Source organism: Myotis nattereri (genome assembly GCF_964212035.1).
Source record: "Myotis nattereri genome assembly, chromosome: 15".
In the NCBI taxonomy this organism is placed as follows: Eukaryota; Metazoa; Chordata; class Mammalia; order Chiroptera; family Vespertilionidae; genus Myotis; species Myotis nattereri.
Genome location: NC_138090.1, coordinates 17582374 through 17606422, shown reverse-complemented (window position 1 = coordinate 17606422; position 24049 = coordinate 17582374). Strand labels below are relative to the sequence as shown.

General features: G+C 48.1%; 1 protein-coding gene across 1 annotated transcript in view; it reads right to left on the bottom strand.

Moving 5' to 3' along the window:
* HYDIN (HYDIN axonemal central pair apparatus protein) overlaps positions 1-24049 on the bottom strand; it is a 329140-nt gene that overhangs the window by 99144 nt on the left and 205947 nt on the right. Inside the window, exons 24-33 of the mRNA XM_081108072.1 lie at positions 15652-15733; positions 12368-12577; positions 10008-10145; positions 8648-8825; positions 6451-6575; positions 2561-2685; positions 2014-2150; positions 1649-1776; positions 1295-1486; positions 812-961 (exon numbers count right to left, since the gene is read on the bottom strand). Coding sequence (XP_080964198.1) covers positions 812-961; positions 1295-1486; positions 1649-1776; positions 2014-2150; positions 2561-2685; positions 6451-6575; positions 8648-8825; positions 10008-10145; positions 12368-12577; positions 15652-15733 — 1465 coding nt within the window. The remainder of the gene's footprint in view (positions 1-811; positions 962-1294; positions 1487-1648; positions 1777-2013; positions 2151-2560; positions 2686-6450; positions 6576-8647; positions 8826-10007; positions 10146-12367; positions 12578-15651; positions 15734-24049) is intronic.

Below are 24049 nucleotides of genomic sequence, written 5' to 3'. Positions count from 1 at the left end.
AGCGTCTGTGAGGCCCAGACAGGGTCTTCCGGGAGGTACCTATTATTATCAAAACTACTAATGATAATAATTAACAGCTATTGAGACACTTACTACATACAGAGCAGTATGCTGTCCATTTTATTCACGTTAATTCACTTATTCTTCAACATGACCCTAGGAGGTAGCTATTGCAGTTGATAAGGTCTTACCTGAAACCCTGGGGACAGACACATTCAAATTCAGATTTCTATAGAGAACAGGTACCCTGTGTTACCCAACAGCCTCAGCAGGGCCTGGGGCAGGTCCCCTGGAATCAAACACATTAATATTTCTGCACTGCAATGTTAGACTCTGCCAACGAAGTGGGATAAGTAAAGGGTCTCACGTCCGTTCAGATGAGGTTTTTCCGCCAAATGGGTTTGGGTCTGAAACTTAGGAAAACTTCCCCCAGTTTTTGGAGCTTATCTGGATTCAGAAATGCAATAGGGGATTATTATTATTTTTCCTATGATCTGTGAGAAAACGGAAGTTGAGCGATGTTAAGTAATCTGCTCCAAGCCACACGGCCTCTAATGGCAGAGGCCGGAGGCCGTTCACCCAGGCCTGGAGGCAAAGTCGATGCGTCAGGCAGATGTGCTGATTGCAGAGCGGGTGCTCTTCACCGCCAGGCCACACAGCCCCTACGTGAACCGGAAGCACTGGCCACGTCATAATCAGAACAGAAGGCACAGGTCGCTCCAAGCTTCCCTGGAGACCCAACGAAACCTGGACTCTGAGTAAAGCTCAGCGATGCAAAGTCTGAATGGAACCACACTTCTTTCTCGCTTACCTCTTCCTTGGGCATGAATCTCACTTGCACGTTGGCCTTCTCACCAGGATCCAAGACCCCTGTCGTGGGCTGGATCTCAAAGATCCGCGTCTTTGGCTTGAACTCGGTATGGAGTTTCCGTCTTAAGTACTTTGGCATGTGCTTCTCCAGCTGGTTAATAAATATTAGACAATTAGATAACCATCTAGGGAAAATGGACTTATTCCAGCGTCTGCTCACTCCACCTGCATTTACTAAGTGCCTTCCCAGCACCAGGGAATGTGTAGATACCAGGGGTGCAAAGATGAATAAGACATTCGCCAGACAGCATGGCCTGATAGACCCTCAAGTGCCGAGCTAAGGAACTAGATTTTATTCAGGAGGAGATGGCTGTCCCTGAAAGTCTGAGCAGGAGAGTGAAATGATGAGAGCGCATGCCTAGAATTACAAATCTGGCTGAAATGGAGACGGAAAAGGGGGATCAACGGGCCGCAACTCACTTACCTTGTTAAATGGCTTATGGCTGACGACAAACCATTCACAAGGAACTTGAAGATGATTGGAGAGCTGAATAGTTTCCACAAGGCACTGCCCACACTGAATTGTGGCAAACTCCACTTTGTCACAAGACAGTGTCATAGTGGGAATGGTCACCTGGACTTGCAGACAGATGTGAACTGTTGGCCCTCCAACCACCTAGAGAGGCCATAAGATTGCTGTTAGCATAGCATGTGGCACAGGGTTGGGGGGCGGGGGGAGAATCATGACTCTGAAATAGTAACTGAATCATCCCAGGGGTGATCGGCCAGCACAGCTGGGAGCTGGGAAGGCTCAGCTGGCCCCAGCGGTGCACCTTACTTTGATGGGCAGAATGGCTTCTTTGTTTCCCACAGACTGGTTGGTCCCTTGCTGGTCAAATCTCACTTCAAATGTTTCCGTTTCGCAGGAAGGCAGTTGCTTTACACGATCTAGCTCAGTACTAAAGCCTGGACCAAGACAAACAGAATTTCTTTGTGGGAAGGAGAAATAGCAAACAAGAGCTGCTTTTGTTAGAAGCCCCTCTGGGGCAGGATAACCATTCAAAGACCCAATGAATGACCCAACAATTCTCTCCGCCGGTCCCAGAGGAAATCCACACTCCTCTCCAGAAAGCCAGGACAGATGGCCTTGCCATTGTTGGAAATGACAAGGTGCAGGGGGAAAGGCCTCCCTGGCCTGGTTACCTGTGTCGTGCAGGATGCGCTTCTCCGCGTGGAAGGACACTGGGATGTGACTGGTGTTGGTGATCTTGATGATGTGGGATCGAGAGTCGCCAAGGATGATGTGGCCAAAGTCTAGGATATACTCTGGCAGCTGGATTCTGAAATGAGCAACAAGCTCTCCTCACCAGTCACTCTTCCAAAAGTGAGGGAGCACAAGGCTCTCTCCCATCTCCCGGGCACAATGCTATGCTCTGGAGTTGAGAACAATGAATGGCCCCAGAGGGGAGACCAGGAACCAGCTACGTCTTCCCTCAGAAGTCCACACTGTTGTTTCAGCCATGATCTCAACACACCTTCCAGGTGGGCTCTCATGAACCTGAACCTGGGCCTGTCCACTAGACAAAGCCAGAGGTTCCTGCCTGGTTAGCTGGATGCCAAAGGATAGCAGATACATGAGGGGAGTGGAGTGCTTTCCTGCATGACCAACCATCATGCCAGGGAGCACTCCGCTGGGCAGCAATGCGCGCGCCACTGCACTTTGAAACGAACAGCATGGAAGGGCACTCACTTGGCTAGTCTGTGGCGACCCCGATGGCTGACTTCGTCCATGGGATCGTGGATAATTTTCTGATGTTCCATGGAATAGTTTTGGACTATGAGTCGCTCTACTTCCATCTGGAGCTGAGCACTTAACTGGAGCAACAGAGAAGAGCAAAGGCGCAGACTTTTCTAGAACATGCATTCTCCGTGTGGGCAAGATCACCCCTTAGGGTGATATGCAGTCTATTTGTGATATTAACATTTTCATGGGGGTGGGTGGAGTATGCAACTCGTACATCGATAGCATGAGTAGTCTCAGCTATAAAAAGGGATGAACTACTGATATTGATGGATCTCAAGGGCATCATGCTGAATGAAAAAAGCCAACCTCAAAGATTACATACAGTATGATTTTATTTATATAACACTAGAGGTCTGGTGCATGAAATTCGTGCATGGGTGTATATGTGTGTGTGTATGTGTGTATGTGTGTGTGTGTGTGTGTCCCTCAGCACAGCCTGCACCCTCTCCAATCCAGGACTGCTGGCTCCCAACTGCTCGCCTGCCTGCCTGCCTGATTGCCCCTAACCGCTTCTGCCTGCCAGCCTGATCACCCCCTAACCACTCCCCTGCCAGCCTGATCGATGCCTAACTGCTCCCCTGCCAGCCTGATTGCCACTAACTGCCCTCCCCTGAAGGCCTGGTTGCCCCTAACTACCCTCTCCTGAAGGCCTGGTTGCCCCCAACTGCCCTCCCCTGCTGGCCTGATTGCCCACAACTGCCCTCCCCTGCAGGCCATCTTGTGTGTTGGAGTGATGATCAATTTGCATATTACTCTTTTATTAGATAGTCTTCTTGAGATAAAAGTATAGAGGTAAAGAACAGATTAGTGGTTACTAGGGGCAAGGGATTGTTAGATTAGGGGTAGGTGTAGGATGTAAGTGCAAATAAAATAAAAAAGAGAAGAGAAGAGACTTCTTCCCATTCCCTCTTCTTAGAGCATTCACTTTAGAGAACTTGTTAGTTCTTTCTCTGCCTCTTTGAAATGTATGTAAATCTTTTTGAGGGCCATATAAGCCTCTTGTCAGCTTTACAACTCCAAGCACCTTTCTTAAGGATCTGGGGACTGTTTCTTGATGTGATCATCAAGGATGATGGAGCCCCTACTGCCCAGTTTCTTTCTTTCTTTTTTTAAAAAATACATTTTATTGATTTCAGATAGGAAGGGAGAGGGAGAGAGAGAGAATCAATGATGAGAGAAAATCATTGATAGGCTGCCTCCTGCATGCCCCCTACTGAGGATTTAGGAAGCTGGGCATGTGCCCTTGACTGGAATCGAACCCGGGACCCTTAAGTCCACAGGCCGATGCTCTATCCACTGAGCCAAACCAGCTAGGGCTCTATCGCCCAGTTTCTGTGAGAGGGTGGGAGCCTAAAGTCAGAGGGCCATCTCATAAAAACACAACAAGTTTGGTTTCCTTTGGTTAAGCCAATTAGCTCACCCAGATGGTCACTCCAATTACCATGTGACTTTAGAACAAACTGTGTGACAAATGGTGCTGCCAAGTCTGCTAATGAGGACAAGTGATAGTTCTTACTTACGGATTAGTTACTGTTTTACTTGAAAACATTTCTGCAATGGGTTGCATCTGCTCAGCTACATACAAGAGGCTGAGATTTCTTCCTGTCATTGTAATCTCTTAGTGAACTGCCTGTGACACAGATCTCATTCTGGTTTAATAATAAGTTTTTTTTCTTTTTCATCTGCCTTTGTGGAGAGATTTTTTTTTGTCTTGGAAGGAGATTTTGTTTAATTCTGTTTCCCCAACAAGCACAAGGATCCTTGTGGTGAAGGAGCAGTTCTGTGGTGGTGGTTTACACAAATCTACACATGAAAAAATCACAAACGCATCCCCCCACGCCCACACACCAGCGCACATGGAATTGATGCGTAAGCTCCACAGCTGCTACCGATGTCGGTTTCCTGATTTTGATGATGTAACTGTAGTTATGTAAGATGCTACCGATGGGAAAACAATTTTTCTCAACTTCCTGTGAATTATAATCACTTCAACATAAAAATTAAAAAATTGAATACCAAACTATTCAAAGAGATTAGGTTTTACATACACTACATGCATTTCATGGGGTATTAGGAAAAGATGTCTTGGCGGGAGAGATAGTGAAAAATGGTTGGAAAATCCTGTCCTGAAAGGTCCAAACCAGAAGGCCTGGGCCAAGCAGGAAAGGTTACTGTGTGAAGGGGCCTGTAATGAGACAACAGGGAGGTGTGGGAGCCGTGACGATGTGTGCAGGAGCCTGCCTCACCTCCAGGCAGTCCCAGCAGAGCCCACCCTATGCCTGGCCCCTGCCTGAGCCGCTTAGTGGTCAGTTGGCCGCTGGCTTATGCAGGAGGACTAGCTTGCTCTGCCCCTGCCATCACATCCTCAGAAACCCCCCCGTGCTAAGGCTCTGATGAGGAGCCACCTGGGAAGGCAGTAGCAGGTGGAGCTGCACCTCTGCCCCAAGGCAGGCCGGGGTCCGCTGGACAGACCTGCATTCCAACTCTAGCTCTGCTCTTGCCTTGGAAATGCACTTCACTTCCACGAGTCCTCTAAAACTGTGAAATTAAGATGATAATGGCATCTTATCCCCCTCCCCTCATCGTGGGAGGGTTTAATGAAATAATGCAGCTCAGTGGCATGGCACAGGCCTGGTGTAAAAGTTCATTCAATGGTAGCTGTTGTTGTTAATTATGACTATATCCTTGGAACTAAGGCTCACTGTCAGTGTCTGCAAATAAGTAATTGCTGGTGGCCTGTGGGCTCCCAGTCTCCCTAGTGATCCCCCTTTTCCCCATTGGAGAACCCCAGCTAAGCTCTCTCAGCTGCATACATCCTCCTCCTCAGGACACTGTTCTCATGCACATTTGCCTCTTAAAAGAAGGGCACAGAGAGAAAGCAGCCTTCGTGGTCAGGAACGGATGGTGAAGAGAGGGGTTTCAGGGAATGGTGGGAGGGGACATTTGGGGATTTTGTTTTCTATCCCACAGCAGGGCAGCCTTTATTTACAAGCTGGGTCCCTCCCTCCCTCAAGAGACCTCTTGGCTTGGATCCCACCTCGGAGGCACCACACACTCCTGACTGTCCCAGAGCCCCTTTGGCTGTCCCTCTCCCCCACGTTGCTGGTGGGTGCCTGAGGCCTTTACTCTGAGTTTCCCTTCTTCCCTCAGCACTCAGTACACTCCCTGGGAAACTCCCTATCTCCGGTGATTACAATGACCATCTGACAACTCTCACACCACTGTCTCCAACTTCTCTCTCTCCCCAGGTCCATAGCAGTGGGTCCAGCTCCCTGTTGGATGCCGCTACTTGGAGGATGCACAGAAATCTCAGGCGTAATAATGGACCACTTGAACTCATTTCCCTTCTTCCTCTTTCACCCAAAGCTTGTTTCTCGTCCTGAGTTTCTTCTCGGAGTGTCCCCTCCTTATGTTGTCATCCAAGCACATCACCTGGAAGTCGCCTCCTCCTCACTCCAACATGCGATCAATCCCTGACCAACCTGCCTCCAAAATATTTCTTGAATTCACCCACTTCTCCCTACTTTCTGGGCCATCAGCTTTGTTGACGCTACCATCACCTGTCCTCTGGAATTACTCCAGCAGATTTAAAGTAAAAGATGCAAAATACGAGAACGCCCGGCCTCTGTGGAAACACAGTGCCTTCAGAATGACGTTCAAAACCCTCAATAGGTTCAATAGCGGGCTGCCTATCTCTTCAGGCTCCTCTTGGTTCTCTAACCTCACCCCGTCTTTGCTATACCTTTTCCTCCTTCCCATGTCCTTCCTGCCCCTGGGCCTTTGCACATACTGTCCTTATGCCATACACATTCTGTGCAAAGTGAGGCTAGTCTTACCTTAAAAGGCTCATCCTCAGACATTTCCTCAATGGTCTCTGTGTGACTCAATATTTCATCTTTGTCTAACTCGTTTTCTAGGTTTTCTCTGGCCTGATTCAAGAAGATTTCATACTTTTCATTCCCTGTGGGGATTGGGAGGAGAAGAAAACCAGGATGGTTAGAAATATATGAATTATGTCCCAAACACAGACCCTTAGCTCAGGTTAAATAAAGTGAGGAGGGAAATGAACTTTTTTGGTGCCTCCTCTGCCATGTGTTCTCTGCTTTAGAGGATGAGGTCATTGTGTGAGCAAGCTGGATTTGTGCCGGAGACCTCGCTGAGTTTAATGCGATGATGCTTTAGGACCAGCTGGTTCTTAAGAAGCTGGTGGCAGTGACATCCTAAGCCAGTCTTACTAGTAGGCTGACCGCCTGGATCCCAGCTTACCTGGTACATTCCCAGTTCTAGCACGCACAGCTGCACAACTAGGGAAATCCCTCAGGCTGGACAAACCCAGACAGCTGGCCACCCTTTCAACTAGTTTTCGTGTGTATTACATCTCAAGTTGCTTTAATGACAACTAACTAAGCTACAATCCCCAGAATCAGGGAGGGCAGGCAAGTGGTGGAGCGGTTTCAGACCCCCAAGTTCACCAGGAAGCAGTGCAAGGCAGGCAAAGTCATTACAGTGCCTTTTAGGAAGCGACGAGAAGCCGGGGGGGCTGCAGGGAACTGGAGCCCAGAAGGCCCAGCTAACGGTACTCAGATTTCAATGATTTTAAAGCCTGCACTGGCCTGACCATGTCTGCTGCCAGAGCAGGCCAGCTGGCTGCCCAGTGTTCAGCTTCCTTCCTGACAATTCTATGTGGACTTGGGCTGCCTTCTGTCCGCTGGAACTCTAGATGCTAGGATGAGACATGGCCTTAGTCTTGCTAATGTTTGTGTTCATATTTCCAGGGAGCCGGCTATTAGGATTTCATAGATCAGCGGTTCTCAACCTGTGGGTCGCGACCCCTTAGTGCAGCCGTGGGCAAACTACGGCCCGCGGGCCGGATCCGGCCCATTTCAAATGAATAAAACTAAAAAAAAAAAAAAAAAGACCGTACCCTTTTATGTAATGATATTTACTTTGAATTTATATTAGTTCACACAAACACTCCATCCATGCTTTTGTTCCGGCCCTCCGGTCCAGTTTAAGAACCCATTGTGGCCCTCGAGTCAAAAAGTTTGCCCACCCCTGCCTTAGGGGGTTGAACGACCCTTTCACAGGGGTCGCCTAAGACCATCGGAAAACACATCTATAATTACATATTGTTTTGTGATTAATCACTGTGCTTTAATTATGTTCAATTTGTAACAATGAAATTGGGGGTCACCACAACATGAGGAACTGTATTACAGGGTCGTGGCATTAGGAAGGTTGAGAACCACTGTCATAGATGATCATCAACAGTTGAGTTAGTGACTTTGCGGGGTGGGGTGGCAGGAAAGGCAGAGGTGTGAGGGTTTAGTCTGAAGCTGCTTAGGAGCTTGAAGAGGGACTCATGAAGAAGAGTGACCTTTCCACGGAGAAGAGTGAAGTTTCTCTGGCCTCTGATCCAGCAAGAAAGAACCAGAGTCCATGGCTCTAAAAGAGCGGATCACCTTTCGGATCTGCCAAGACAGAAATATTCTGGTACCGAGGGAGGCCAGATGCTATCAGGAAGTCTTGGCTAGAGACGTGGGCAGGCAATTAACAACAGTCTCAATGAGCTTCCAAACTCCCCAATACCGAAAAGGGACCAGAACCTTGGTTGCCTTTCAGCACAGTTTATTTTTTGAGGATTGTACTCGGGGCAGTAAAGTAAGCCTTCAGGTTCTCAGTGGGCACCTGTGAGGGTGCCACCGGGGAAGGACTACTCGGAGGGAGATTACAGTGGGAAGGAACATGTGCTGGAAGAAAAGGCAGCTGGAAGGGCAATTTCCTGAGGCCTCAATGATGGCAGAGTTGACCAGGGGTCTTAATGTGCGACTGCCAGGGCCACGTCTTATCTCACTGAACTCAGGCCTCCACGTCAATTTCAACTCTTGACTTTCTTGCAGCGGAGGAATAACACAGGAGGGAGCGAGTAGGGACTGCCCAGACAATGATGTGAGCAGCCTTCAACATTCCAGCAAGCAAGGCAAAATGCGTATTTTGTCCCCCGTGGGGAACTACGGTAGCGGGTAGCAGTACCTTTGAGGTTTCTGGGGAGGTCGATGTAGATTCGAGGAAAGATTCCCTCTCCACTCAGTGTGATACTCTCTGGGTCCAGGTGGGCGATCTGGACCTGAAAACTTCTTTGAAAGATCTCAGGTACTCCAGGTAAGTAGTAAATCTTCAACTCCTGCTCTTTAAGTGAACTGATAAAACCCTGTGCAGCAGAAAGACCAGAGAGAACATTCAAATTGGTACAATGGACTCCTGCTTCTGGCGGTTTGATGGACTAGATAACCCCAAGGGCCTATGGTGCTGGGTATGCTCCACTCACATTCCTCCCCCAGGATTTATTTTCATGATGAAAATTATTTTCATGATGAAAAAACTTCAACAAAAGTGCCTTAAAGCTGATAGATCCACATACAATGTACAAGAAACTACTTCCTCCATTTGCTTTGAAAACCAATTTGGCTCATTGCAGCCTCCTGTTGTTTTCATACCTGCTAATGAAAAAATTGCTCTTGTTGTAGTCAATGGACAGGAGGCCCTTAGCTTCAAGGAATCACAAGGGAAGTGTGAGGACATAAGTAGAAATAAACTATCTTGCCCTAGCTGGCAAGTGGATTGAGCTTCAGCCTGCAGACTGAAGGGTCTTGGGTTTGATTCTGGTCAAGGGCGTGTACCTTGGTTGTGGGCTCCATCCCTGGCCCTGGTTGGGGTGTGTGTGCAGAAGGCAACCAATTGATGGGTCTCTCTCACCATCGATGTTTCTCTCTCTCTCTGTCTCCCTCCCTTCCTCTCTTTCTAAAAATCAACGGAAAAATATCCTTGGGTGAGGATCAACAACAACAACAACAAAAGAATAAAAAGGAAAAATCTATCTTATAATTATGAAAAAAACACCCATGGGGTTGTATTGTCTTTTTCACTATTGGACCCCTGGTGCTTGAATGGTGCCTGGGGAATGCAGGACTCAGTCAATACTTGTTGAGTAAATGAGTGAAGTGCTTGGATTGATTTATTTTTCTTGCTTCTGAGAGCTCTTTAATTTTAATTTTAAAAAATATCACTCCCATAATCCTGGCCGTGAACGTTTAGTGCAGCGGTTCTCAACCTGAGGGTCGCGACCCCTTTGGCGGTCGAACGACCCTTTCACAGGGGTCGCCTAAGACCATCCTGCATATCAGATATTTACATGACGATTCATCACAGTAGCAACATGACGGTTATGAAGTAGCAACGAAAATAATTTTATGGTTGGGGTCACAACACGAGGAACTGTATTTAAAGGGCCAGAAGGTTGAGAACCACTGGTTTAGTGTAACGTGACCTGGCTCTGGGTTGTCTTGAAGGTTTGCATTGGGGCTCCTCTGACCGTCCTCACATGGCTACTTACCGAAAGAGGCAGGATGAGTGGCACTCCGGGCAGGAGGTTGTCTGGCGAAGACTGGTCATTGGTCAGCACCCTGAACTCGAAGCCGACTTTCCCCGTGTTCTTCAGTGTGACTTTGGTCTCTGTGACCCGGTCGAACAGCTTGAGGAGAAGGAGGAAAACAGTGTCCCCTGTGTCACCGTCCTTTGGGATGCTGCCGTCATCCTAACAAAAGTGGCTGACAAACATGCCTCACAGGCACGGATTTTCTTTCTCAGGATGTAGACGCTGCCAGTCCTCATTTCAGTATCACAGGAAGGTGCCGACTAGCTCTACCTGAGTGCTCCTAACAGCTCATATAGGTCAGTATGATTGTGGGGTGAGCATCTCATCTCCCCGGCCTTCAGTTTCTTCACCACAAAGACCTCATATTGGAGGATCTTAAAGTAAGCTTTTCTACACCAAACCAAGATCTGCTTCTTTTTCTTTCTTTCTTTTTTTTTTTTTTAAAAAAAGATTTGTTCAGAATTTTCTAGAATGAACTTTTCTATTTATATGGCGAGACATGGGAATAATAGGCCAGACATGAATTATTTTGCTCACACAATTCAGCAACTAACCAGCAAGTCCAATAACCACAAACTAAGGCCACCTTAGGGGTCCTTAGAACAAGACAGGGCAAGGACCAGCTGCTTTAAAAAAATACACTCTGAGCTGAGCCAGGACCAAGTGCCCAGAGGACCCTGGAGATAAGGAATGAAAGAGAATTCTGTTTGGTCAGTGCAATAAAAAAAGGTCTCAAAAGGTGTTCAGTGGATTTGATTTTAGCTACAATCTTTAACCTATAGACACACATACACATATGCGATTCAGTAATTATAACTGCAGTAGCTATATTATGGGGATCCAATCCCCATTAAAATTTGCTAGGAAATATCGTCTCTGAGTACATAACACAAAGTCTAATTGGGAAGAGAAGATGTAAAGACATTGAATTAACTAGAAATTACTCCAAAGCAAAAATTAGAAGGTACATTATATTATGGCAAAGACTATACTTTAGTGCCCGGAGAATATCAAGTAAGAGAAAGACAGGTGAGGGGTGGAGCTGAGCTGGGCCTTACAGTGTGTGTAAGTCTGGGCTGCAGGGTGGAGGAGAAGTGGAATAATTTAAGAGTAAGTGTGCAGGCCTGAAGGGCTGGGATGCATTAGGGCCAGGGGGTAAAACAGCTCGGCCCCAAATGAATGAAGAGCTATAACAGGGAGTGATGAAGAACAGAGTTTAATGTAAGGGGCAGCAGGTAATAGGGGACCTTGGGATACCCTTACCCAATATAGGTACCTGCAGTGGCTATGTTATGGGCGACAGAGGAAGGGACTCATGATTGAAGGCCTTCTCTGGCCCAGTACAGCACTGACCGGTCACTTAAGCCACCACAACCACTCGGTGAGACAGGCATTGCTACCCATTCCCGTTGCATAGGTGAGGGACACTGAGGTTTGGAGAGGTTAGGTGATGTGCCCAAGGTGACCCATTAGGAAGTAAAACCAGGATAACATCCTAGTTCTTCCGACTACAAAACCATACTATTTCCTCAATACTACGAGGCCTTCCCAAGCGCTGCTGGGTTAACTGTTCAGGGATTGATGGGATAAACATGCAATTTGGGGACAATCTGTCCGGCAATGATGTTGAAATGGGTTAGCAGTAAGAGCGAAGCATGGGTTGCAATCCCTCACTTCCCTGGGGCCCGTGGACCAGCGGCACAGGCATCACTTGGGAGCTTGTTAGAAACGCTGATTCTCCGCAACCCCCACCCCCACCCCCCAGGATCTACTGGATCAGAATCTGTACTTGAACAAGATTCCCCAGTGATTCGTACACACATTACAGTTTGAGAAAAACTGCTGTGATAATTTCGGCATGGCCTGATGGGGCTCTGCAGTGTGATAACCACAGTGGCGGCGGGGAAGGAAAATCCATTCAGAGGGGTCCCGCTGGAGGAATCGGCAATCCATGGGTGCTGTAAGGCTGCGGGGAGGTGAAGGAGAGAGTGGAGACCGTAACCTCCAGGGGCTGAGACGGTAGTGTGTCACTGAGAGAAACAGAGAGGTTGGGATGAGCTTGTGGATTGAGAGAGAAGATGCACATTTTAGCGTCTAACATGCTGAATTTCAGGAGACGGTGAGAAAAGCAAGTGCAGACACTTGGCAAACGGTTGGCAGTGGGAGGACGACTAGGGTTGGGGGGGGGGGCAGATGAGAGGTCAAGGATAGGGGTGATGGTGAGACTATGATGATCAGGGGTTCCAGGGAGATCAGAGCACAAGGATGATGACTGATGTTTAAGACAAAAGCAGAAAGCCTCCTGATGGTGGCAATACCTGTAGCCCATAGTTGATGTCCTTGGTGTCAAAGGAGTAGCTGACCATGGATGTCTCTCCCCGTAGTTTTATCTCATAGTTGGGCCCTCCTTCTACTTTGCACAGAGCTGTCGCCTGGGCGATGATGTCACAGTGTCCGTAGAAGGTGAACGCTATCTGGTCGCTACAGTACGGCTGCAGCTCTCCATAGAGGGGCAGAATGTCAAACACCTGCAGAGAAAGTCATTCCAGATGAGAGCATCGATCGGGATGGAGAGCCGGCAAAAGGTAAGTTAAAGTCCAGGCGATTTTCAGATCATTTCCTCACTTTAACTTGTTTGACTCCATGCCAGGTGACAAGCCCTGCACCTTGAAAATACAGGCTGGTCATGGCGGTCATAGTGCTCTGGCAAGATTTGTTTTATTTTTTTTCTGGCAAGATTTAAACGTTGAACTTGGGGCAGCTTGCTCAGTAAGAAGGGTTAGTGTGAGATGACTTTGGTGCCCAGGAGATGCTACTTCTTCTATCCCAACGGAAAGTCTCTCTTCCCATGCGGAGAGCCAGAGGGATTCCCGAAACTCCAGCTGGCTCTGGTTTGGGTCTATTCTCTCTATTTCAGCAGAGTTCCCTTTTAATCCCTCAAAATTAGAGGTGTGAGGGAAAGTTAGCCAGCAGTTACAATGGAGTCATCAATGTGCTCCTCCCCATCACAAAGCAAAACGAAGCATGTTGTGTATATTTTAAGAATACAGGCACATCTCGTTTTAGTGCGCCTTACGCTTATTGTGTTTTGCAGATATTGCTTGCTTTTTTTACAAATCGAAGGTAAGACCCTCCACCAGCAAAAAGATTATGACTCCCTGAAGGCTCAGAGAGGTTAACAATTGTTAGCAACAAAGTAATTTTTCATTAAGGTATGTATATTTTTTCTTTTAATACATATGCTATTGCACACTAAATAGACTACACTATAGTGTAAATATAACTTTTACTAGAGGTCTGGTGCACGGTGCGTGAATTCGTGCACAGGTTGGGTCCAGCTGGCCTGCCCCGATTGGGGCTGATCGGGGTGGGGCCAGCCAGGGGGAGAGGCTGCAGGAGGTTGGTTGGTCGGCCCCGCCCCGGATCCGGCTGGCTGGCTGGCCACAGTGTATGTCATAGCGACCAGTTGTTTTGGTCACTTGGCTTTTATATAACAGATTTACTTTATTGTGGTGGTCTGGAAAGAACTGCCATATCTCTGAAGTATGCCTGTAATACATTTTTTTTTCTATGGAGATAACTGGACAATTGCCCAAAATGTATGTACAGGGATGTTTACTGCAGCATTATTTAAAGTAGCAAGACTTTGGAAGCCAATTAAATGCCTATCAAGAAGGGATCACTTTAAATGAAGTGTGTGTGGTGCTCTACTCATGAAGGATGATGCAATGTGTATTTATGGACTAGAAATAATGTGCACAACAGATTTCTGAGTGAAGAAGCAGTTCCATTTATGTAAAATGAGATATGCCATTGTATCACCCTGGAAGATGTGAGCATGTGTAAATTCATTCAGAGATTTGCATATGCAAATAGATATATCTGGGAAGCTGTTTGCTAAAATTTCAGTAATATTTTTCTATAAATGGTGGGATCTTGAGGATTTTTGCCTTCAATTTTCTGTCTTCTGGAGTTTTCTCTGACAAACATCTTTCGCCATAGAAAAAAATTAACATTTCAAAGACAAGTGTTTTATATACAAACACATACTCATTCTAAAAAATCTGAAAAATACAGAAACATTCAAATAGGGAAATACAAATCAACCATGAGATTATACTGTAGATATATGAATATACATGTGTATATTTGTATATATATTTATATTCTGAGTTTTCAGTGGACATTATGAGTGCTGCTTCCCCATGTAACTAAATACTCTTCACAAGTATCACTTAAAATAATTTTTTAAAAATGGCCCAAGCTGGTTTGGCTCAGTGGCTAGAGCAGCCGTGGGCAAACTACAGCCCGCAGGCCGGATCCGGACCGTTTGAAATGAATAAAACTAAAAAAAAAAAAAAGACCGTACCCTTTTATGTAATGATGTTTACTTTGAATTTATATTAGTTCACACAAACACTCCATCCATGCTTTTGTTCCGGCCCTCCGGTCCAGTTTAAGAACCCATTGTGGCCCTCGAGTCAAAAAGTTTGCCCACCCCTGGGCTAGAGCGTCAGCCCATGGACTGAAGGGTCCCAGATTCTATTCTAGTCAAGCGCACCTACAAACCTCAGTTGCAGGCTCAATTCCCGGCCTGGTCAGAGCATGTGCGGGAGGTAACCAAACGATGTATCTCTGTCACATCGATGTTTTTCTCTCTCCCTCCCTTCCTCTATTTCTAAAAATCGATGGAAAAATACCCTCGACTGAGGAATAACAACAACAAAAATAGAACATGTAGTATTTTTTACTTAACATATCAGAGATTGCTCCAAGTCAATATATAAAAAACTTTCTCATTTTCTGCAAAAGAATTTCATAGTATAATTCTTCTGCAGACGTAATTGAGTTTATTCAACTGATCTCGTATTATGGAGCCGTTGCAATTTTTCTTGCTTTTACCAACAGCGCTACAACGTAGGAGAACAATTACACGTCTTGATGTAAATGTAAAGGTGTGTCTGGAGAATAATATCCCCTCAGAGGAAGTGTGCATTTTAAATTCTGATACTCCTGCCAAATCGTATTATCACGAGGTACTGCTGACTCATTCTCCTACTTAAAGAGGGTGACAATGCTTGCTGACCCCGACTATGCCACCGCAGGCGTCTATCCTCATGGACATACAATCATTTATTTTTCCAATTTTTGTTATTTCTAAAGTGTTATAACAAATATCTTTGTATGTAAATCTATGCATCGCCAATGATTTGCTTGAGTCATTATTCTAGGAGAATTTAGGGGTTTGACTATGTAAAATCCCCTGATTTCCTCTTTGTTTTTACTGTGAAATTACCGAGGAAAATATTTCTCATCTTATAGCCTCATCTAGGGGCTGGGGAGAGCACGAGGTCACTGCGGCTCAGAGGCCACTGGCTTTTCCATTATAGAGAACATTTGCTGGCTGAGGTGTCTGGGCTCTCACTGAGGTCTTGGCTCTGTGGGTGTTTGGTTGGCGAGGTGACTCAGATAAAGTTTCGCAGCCTCGTCACAGCCAAACCCCAGCGCCCCCTTGCCACTCTGCTCCTGCATCTGCTTCTGCCTCTGTTTTACGGAAAGGGCCCTCGACCTGCCAACCCGCCCCAGGCAAAGGAAACCGTACATCTGAGTTGATCAGCTTGGGCGCTTCTGCTCTTCTGTGCTCTCCTTCTTCGGATCCAGTATCTTCATCTACAAGGACAGACCTGGTAGTGAATGAAATGTAGAGAATCACTGCTGTGACAGTCATCACAACATGGTAACCCCGTCTTCCTGCCTCCACCACTGTGCCCCGAACAAGTGGCTCTCACTCCAGGGCGCCTTTCTCAAAGAGCAGCACTCTGCCACTCCCTTCCCCAGGCAAGCAGGGTAGGGCACCGGACGGATCGACTTCCTGTAGGCCCAACCCCTCTTTCCCGGCCTATCGAGTCTGTGTTCCACCTTATAAAAAGCTCTGGGAGGCCCTGGGGCTCTGGCCATCCTTCGGGTAATCTGGATGTGTCCCCCGTGTTCAATGTTAAGCTGCATCATTTATTGGAGCATTTTATTGTGAGGATGTGAAGCTTGACCAGTTGTCACATCCCTTTCTGCTTGCTAACCTTGACCTGACCCTGGCGGTAGGCCTGGGGCAGATGGAGAGAGCACCACGGTAGGAAGGGCTCAGTCCCCCAGGACCCAGGAGGCGATGGATGGCCTCCTGAGAGCAGAGGTGACTTCTAGTCTAGGGCCTGACACACGGAAGGTGCTCGTTAAACTGTGGGCTGGTGAGTGGTTGGCTGAGTACATGAGGGATGAGTTTGAGAATGTAATAAGTGTAGAGAGAAGAATGCTATTTTAAAAAATTCCATTCTGGCTTTGCACTTACTTAACAAAATCACTTAGGTCAATCTCAGGGGATTCTATCGCGGAGACCGCTGGCGGGCTGGCGGAGGCTGAGGCCCCGGATGGGCTCCATCTGGGACAGGAGGGCACGGTCGGGCTTCCTCAGCCTCATCACAATCTACAAACTCATGGGGAAGTCACCGTCACACCTGCTGGCGCAAGTCAGCGGCTGGGTGGGCTCTTGATTCCAAATCCTAGACCAGCAGGCCTAGAAGGGACTTGCTCAAATCTTAACTGACTTTCACTTTCTCTTAAAAGGTTGCTGACCACCCTTCCCAGTCTGGAATCGAACTATGACCTCCTGGTTCACAGGTCGATGATCAACCACGGAGCCACACCGGCCGGACAGAACACTGGGATGCTTTTAGATTCACAGATGTTGTTGCCAGAGCAGTAGTCTGTTCTTTTAATCACTGAGCAATAATAGCTGACTAGTGTGTTTATCCATTTTCTTATTGACAGACACCTCGGCTGTTTCCAGCTTTAAGTATCTATATATCTATCTCTATCTATCTCTATCTATCTCTATCTATCTCTATCTCTATATCTCTATCTCTATCTCTATCTCTATCTCTATCTCTATCTCTATATCTATATCTATATCTATATCTATTGATTTCACAGAGGGAGAGGGAGAGAGATAGAAACATCAATGATGAGACTCATTGATGGGCTGCCTCCTGCATGCCCCCTACTGGGGATTGAGCCCGAAACCCGGGCATGTGCCCTTGACCGGGAATTGAACCCTGACCTCCTAGTTCATAGGTTGACATTCAGCCACTGAGCCACAGCAGCTGGGCACCAGCTTTTAATACTATGAATAAAGTTGCTGTAGGTCTTTGTGTGGACACATGTTTTTATTCCTCGTGGGTAAATTCCTAGGGGGGAAACAGCTGGCTTGTATGGTATATGTATGTTTAACAGGAAAGGAAACTGCTAAGGAGTGTTCCAAAGTGGATTTACACCATTTACACCACCACCCACAGGGCAGGGGGGCTCCTGTTGGTCCACATCCTCACCTCACTTGGTACTCAGTCCTTTGCTTTTTAACCATTCAAATGAGTATGCAGCGATAGCACACTGTGGTGTTCATTCATAGGTCTATTTTAAAGGGAAGTTTTTACATAATTACTACAAATTAAAAGCCAGTTTTATCTACCACATTTAGAAAAATAAATATGGTGGGCAAAAACAATGTTCTTATTTTCTTGCTTGCTGAAAATGAGGCTCTGAGCTGAGCCCTGCTTGTTCTTTTTAAGAAGAGAGAACAGTCCAGTTTCCCGTTGGGAAAACCCTGGCTTAGCACCACCCTCAGAACTGTGAGCTGTTGCGGGGCAGGACCCAAGCCGTTCCCACGTTAGAGCCCCCGTAACGCAGGGTCCTTCACCTACAGCAGGAGCTCACTGTGCATCTGGTTGAACGGATACATGTCGGATGGATGGATGGATGGATGGGTGGATGGGTGGATGGATGGATGGATGGATGGATGGGTGGATGGGTGGATGGATGGATGGATGGATGGGTGGATGGATGGATGGTTGAATGAGAAGCGGTAAGTGGCATGCAGGATAATGTGGCTGTTCTGCACCTCCCTTCCCCGTCCCTCTCCCCATCCGCCGCCCGTGGCCTTGGAGAAGAGTGGAAAAGCTCTTTTCACCTTCCACCATGGCCGTCCGTTTGGCTTATTCCAGACCAGATGTCTCTAGGTGACCTCACCTTAGGCAGAAACCACACCATTCTGGGCAGAGGACCCGTGTTGGGATAGGTGCTGGGGAGTTCATTAAAATAAAAATTCCCAAACCTCATCCTTGGGTACATTCTGATTCGGCAGGTCTCAGGGAAGGCCCAGGAGTTAGATTTTTTGTTGTTGTTAATCTCATTTGAGGATATAGTTTTTTCAATTGATTTTTTTATTTTTTTGAGAGAGAGTGGAAGGGAGGGGGAAGACAGTGAGAGAGACAAAGAGAGAAACATTGATGTGAGACAGACTCATCGATTGGTTGCCTCCCACACGAGCCCCAACTGGGGGCTGCAGTTGAACCTACAACCCAGGTACGTGCCCTAGACTGAGAATCGAACCCCAGCCCCTTCAGAGCATGGGCTGGCTCTCCAACCACTAAGCCACACTGGCCAGGACAGGAGTTAGATGTTTTACAGTCTTCCCAGGTGATTCTAATGAATAGTCAGATTTAGAACCCACCATGGGTAGGCATGGCAACATGATGGGTAAGGACTGACGCTGACAATTAGTATGAGGCAGCACTCAGCCCTCAGCCTGGGCAGCCAGGGACAGTGAAAACCAGCAGAGGACGGTCCGGACCACTTACTCAAATACATCAACCCGGGTCAGAGAGCCGCTGGGGAGGTCTGCGGATCGCTGCCCCTCACAACAGCGCTCTCGCATCCAACATGTGCTCCCTCCCTGGGATGTTAAAAAGAAAAAAAGCAAATGGGCATATCTGTACAGGAAAAACACAAGGCGGTAGCAGATCCGCAGGCCTGGGGAGAAACAACACCTCAGGTGACAAGGGTGCCTGGACAGCTGGGAAGCGAGAGATCTCTTTGGAAACAAGCAAAGGGGGGCAGGAAGGCCGCCCTGCTGCTGACAGCCGGAGCCACAGGAGACGGCGAGACCTTCATCATAACGGAGACTTCCACTTATCGTTAAAGCCGAAAACCTGCTCCGAAAAACTGAAATAGAACATTGGGAGAGTCTTTTTGGACCAGATTTCATTTTATCCCCAGGAACAGATGATTACATTCCTGTTATGCTGACCCCAACAGGATTAGATTCAGTTATTTTTAAAAGAGACTGCACAGCAAACAAGCAACAACAAAAAAAATCAATATTGGTGCAATTCCAGAGCTACCCACTTCAGATGCATTGGCGGAGCCAGGGAAGAACCCACCCCCCCACCCCGAGCCCCTTTAGCTGTGACAGAACCATGTGACTGTCAGACACACTGTCAATCAGATACGCTGGTTTGGGCTCAGCGGTTGCCCTCTTCATTTTTTATTTTCAATTTTTGGTAACCTTGGGCCAATACGTTCTTTTGTGCTGAAAATTAAAAAATGTCCACCACTCTTATTGCCTGTTCTCACACCACTGGAAGCAGTGGCCCATCAAAACAAAACCCCAAAGGGCATGTTTGTGTTTCAGTTAATATTTTGTGCTGTCATTCAGACAATAGTTGGAGGTAGAATGGTGGTTGTTGGCTATCCACTAAGTCTGTGCCGTGCAGAAGAGCTCCCCCCGCCCCCCCCCAAAAAGGCGGGGACAGTCTTGCAGGGGACACACTGACTTCTAATTCATTCATTCATTGGCATGACTTCTAATTCATTCATTCATTGGACCTGGATTCTGGGAGTGTCCAGAGGGTGAAGACAGCCACGCTGGATGAAACGGTCCTGCAGGTGTGTTTTGTGTGGCTCATATGCCATTTATTTATTTATTTCTGCAGTCACCACTGTAGCAGATGCTATGGGCACACTGTCTGTGACCCCTTTACCAGAACGGTGCACCATCCCCTGGGTGCTGTGGGTATTGGCTGCACCTTTCTCTGGAGCATTGCCCTGGCTCTGGGAAGCTGCCCGGGAGGTTATGTCCTCCCACCCATTCAGGTGTGAGCTACAGGCGAGGATGTCTGACGAGGGTGAGGACCCAGCCTCCCTGTCTCTGAGTGGGATAAACTCTGATGCAATTCACACTCCAGAGCTCCCCTGGGTCAGACAGAGGCAAGACTTCTGAAATCACACCTCCCCATCCTGTTCCCCTCCACTCTATATTGTCTCTCTTATAATTCCTCCTGAGAGCACTCCCTCAATACGTCACCTGCCCCAAATCACCACTCCAGGCTCAGGCTCTGTTCCTAGGGAACCACTGCAGTATTGTATTGTATGACTCCAAAGGTGAGAAAGCCAAGGGGTCAGAGTCCGGGACATAGGAACGGGTGTAGCTCAGGGTACCAGGGTTCCAGCGGCAAGGTGTGCAGCGTGCACAGCGGTTCAGAGCGAGGCTGTGGGGACACAAGCCTCGGGTTTGAATCCTGGCCTCCGCATTTAAACACCACGTGCCTGGGTACTGTGTTAGGGATGGGACCCTCCTCATCTGATTGCTGTGAGGATCAGTTCATGTAACACACTCAGCAGGGTGCCGGCGTCACGGTAAATGTCCAATGCACACGAGCTGTCCCTGTGCTGGGATGGGTGGGATTTACCGTCATTTTTGCAATTCAAACGAGAGGAGAGTCTGCTTGGCTTCCAATGAGGGCGAGACCCACCTTCCCTTGGCTGCGTGGGCAAGTCCTCATGTGGAGGAAGCGTGGTACCTCTTAGTGAGGAGTGGAAAGGAGGCGGGGTCTGAGGGAAAGCTCTCTGTAAAGGAAAAGGGGTTGAGAGAACCTGGTCCTCTAGGGTCAAGGGAGAAGTTTGCTGTAGACGGAGGGTACGTGTCGGTGCCAAATGGAAGCGGACGGTGATGGGGAGGAGGACGGTGATGGTGACGATGGTAATGATGATGACTAGCAATGAGTGGGAGTCAGTGAGGCCAGCCGTGGAGGCAGCCCTGGGGGGACGGGGGACAGGAGAGGTGCGGATCCTCCTCCGCCACTTCACTGCCCTGTCCTCACACCTCTCCCTCCTGGCACTGGGTGGAGGGGTTGCAAAGCACAAGCAGCAAATGGAGGGGGAACACAGGTGATCGACGGTTCTGACGGTGGCGGCCCTCACTGTCTCCCCCGCTGCCCTCTTATTTCCACCCCTCTGCCCGCTCACGGACAGGCCAGGAGGCAGCAGTGGGAAGAGAGTCTTGGGCTGTGGCCTGTCAGGATGAGATTCTGAGCCCAGGATCATGGATCTGCTATTCCACCTCCTAATGCGCACGGGGCCTTCCCACTGCCTCTCCATCAGCATCTTCACCTTCTTCTTTAAAAAAAAAATTTTTTTTTTTTAATATTGATTTCAGAGAGGGAGAGAGAGGGAGAGAGGAATAGAAACATCAATGATGAGACAGAATCACTGGTCGCTGCCTCCTGCATGCCCCCCACTGGGGATCGAGCCCGTAACCCAGGCATGTGCCCTGACCAGGAATCGAACCGTGACCTCCTGGTTCATAGGTCGATGCTCAACCACTGAGCCACGCTGGCTGGGCTGAACAAGGAGGCTCTTAATATCAACATGGACAGACTCCCAGACCCTTTTGTACTGGGCTTTAGTGTCCTGGACACGGACTAAGCCACAGGAATGACATGATGCCATGAGACTGAGATGAAGCTAATATTTGGCCAGTTAGCAACCCGGCATGTGTCCTGACTGGGAATCAAATTGTGACCTCCTAGTTCATAGGTTAATGCCCAACCACTGAGCCACACTGGCCGGGCCATTTTCACCTTCTTGACAAAGGCTGCCATTCTCTGCCTGGATTTCTAACGCTGTTTCCTCTGCAGGCTCCCGGATGTTCATTCTTGCATAATAAAAAAAAAAAAACCACAGGAAGAAATGCTATTGGGTTATGTCTTCCCTCGCTGTTTATAACATGGTTCAGAGTTTGGGGCATTTTGGGTTGTCCCAGTCTAACCCATGCTCCCTTTGCAGCCCAAGGGAACGTTCTGATTCTTCACTTCCTCGTTTTATACCTCTCAGAAGACCCTCCATGGTCCTGAGGATCAAGCAGACGCCCGAGAGAGGCTGAGAAGGCCCTTCCTGGTCAAGGCCCCCTTTTTGACAGCAGCAGGGGAAAATGACCCACCGCTGCCACTGGAGCCCCATCTGTCCTCCCAGCATGGTCCGGAGGTCGCGTTGAGTTCTCAACCATCGAGAATAGGAAGGTGTGCTACTCGGCGTAACTGATTTCATTGTGGAGGTATTTTCCCCCTACTGCTTTCAATTTCTACTCAGTGGGCCGAGTTAAGCAACCCCGTCATCTTTACTTGTTAGATCTTATCAGGTGGTCTTTTACATTCCGTTCTCCTCTCAGCTATCTAACTTCTGCTCCTCCCATTTCTGAAGCCCCTCTCTTTCTCCCTCTTCCCTTCCCTCTCCCCATCCCTCTCTTGCTTCCTCTCAGGGTCACATCACAAACCTGCTCCAGATTAGAGAGTCCCTTGATTCCTGCTTTTAAAGGGAGCAGATTGTCATCATGGCTTGAAATCATGTTTAAAGTGGGCAAATTCCTGGGCCTCTCTGGGCACAAACACAAAGTCCCAGCCCACATTTCCATATTTATTGCCTGGCTTTGTGGTCTTACACTTGCTGCACCTCCCACCATGGGAAGCAAACGACAGATGGAAACAGATGGGGCTGGCTCAGGGCCTTCCCTGCCAGCGCGGTCGGTCGAGCTTGGCCACGCGAGAAGGGGACGCGATCTGCAGATACACGCCCATCGCGGAAAGCAGCCTGCCTGAGCCTCTGACTTCTTTCTTTCTTTTTTAAAAAATATATTTTATTGATTTTTCACAGAGAGGAAGGGAGAGGGATAGAGAGTTAGAAACATCGATGAGAGAGAAACATCGATCAGCTGCCTCCTGCACACTCCCCACTGGATATGTGCCTGCAACCAAGGTACATGCCCTTGACTGGAATCGAACCTGGGACCCTTGAGTCCACAGGCTGATGCTCTATCCACTGAGCCAAACTGGTCAGGGCACCTCTGGCTTTCTTACATCCCCAAATGCTTCCGACCAGCCACCTGTGCTCGGGTGGAAGTTGGTGGGACACCACTGAGTTGCTGAGACTCAAGTTACTCAGACCTTGGGAGGTAAAAACTGGATTTTTAAAGATTCTCAAAAGGAGCTGGAATTGGAGCTTCTAGAACAGTGATCCTCACTACAGCCGCCCATGGCATCACCTGCAGAACTTTAATAACATCCCATACCTGACCCCCCACTGAGCAGTTCTGAGTTACTTTGGAGTCAGGAAATGTTCCCAGCATGATTCGAATGAGCCTCCAAGGCTGCAAGTCACTGACTTACAAGACGAGGCAAGGAGGTCACAGGAATGGTGATACAGTGAGAGCTCTGCTAGGGTCTGCATGTTTGTGTCCCCCCAGATCTCAGATGTTGAGATCCTACCCTGAAGGTGATGGTATTTGGAGGTGGGCCCTTTGGGAGGTGATTAGGTCCTGAGGGCAGAGCCCCCCTGATGGGGGTCAGTGCCCTTATAAAGGAGACCACAGGAAGCTAGCTTTGTCCCTCTGCCATGTAATCCACAGGAAAAAGAGGCCGTCTATGAACCAGGAAGTGTGGGCCCTCATCAGATGCCGGATCTGTCTGCGCCATAACCCTGGACTTCCCAGCCTTCAGAATTGTAAGAAATAAACGTTTGCTGTTTATAAGCCCCCCGGTAGCTGGACTCTTGTGATAGCAGCCTGCATGGACTAAGACAGGCCCTAATTAAGTAACTGCAGCCCACAGCTACCATCACTTACTCTCTGCCAGGCATTATATAAAGCACGTAGTAAGGACTGCCTAATCAAATCTTCACAATGGCTCGATGAAGCAGGTGCTAGGATGGTCCTCAGGCTTCAGATGACAGAACGGAGGCTCACAGAGCAGGTGGCTGAGCTAAGTTAGCCTCCCTCCAAAGCTCATACTCTTAACACCTTTACTCCGTCTACCTGACCAGCAGGGGAGGGCTTCTCCTTC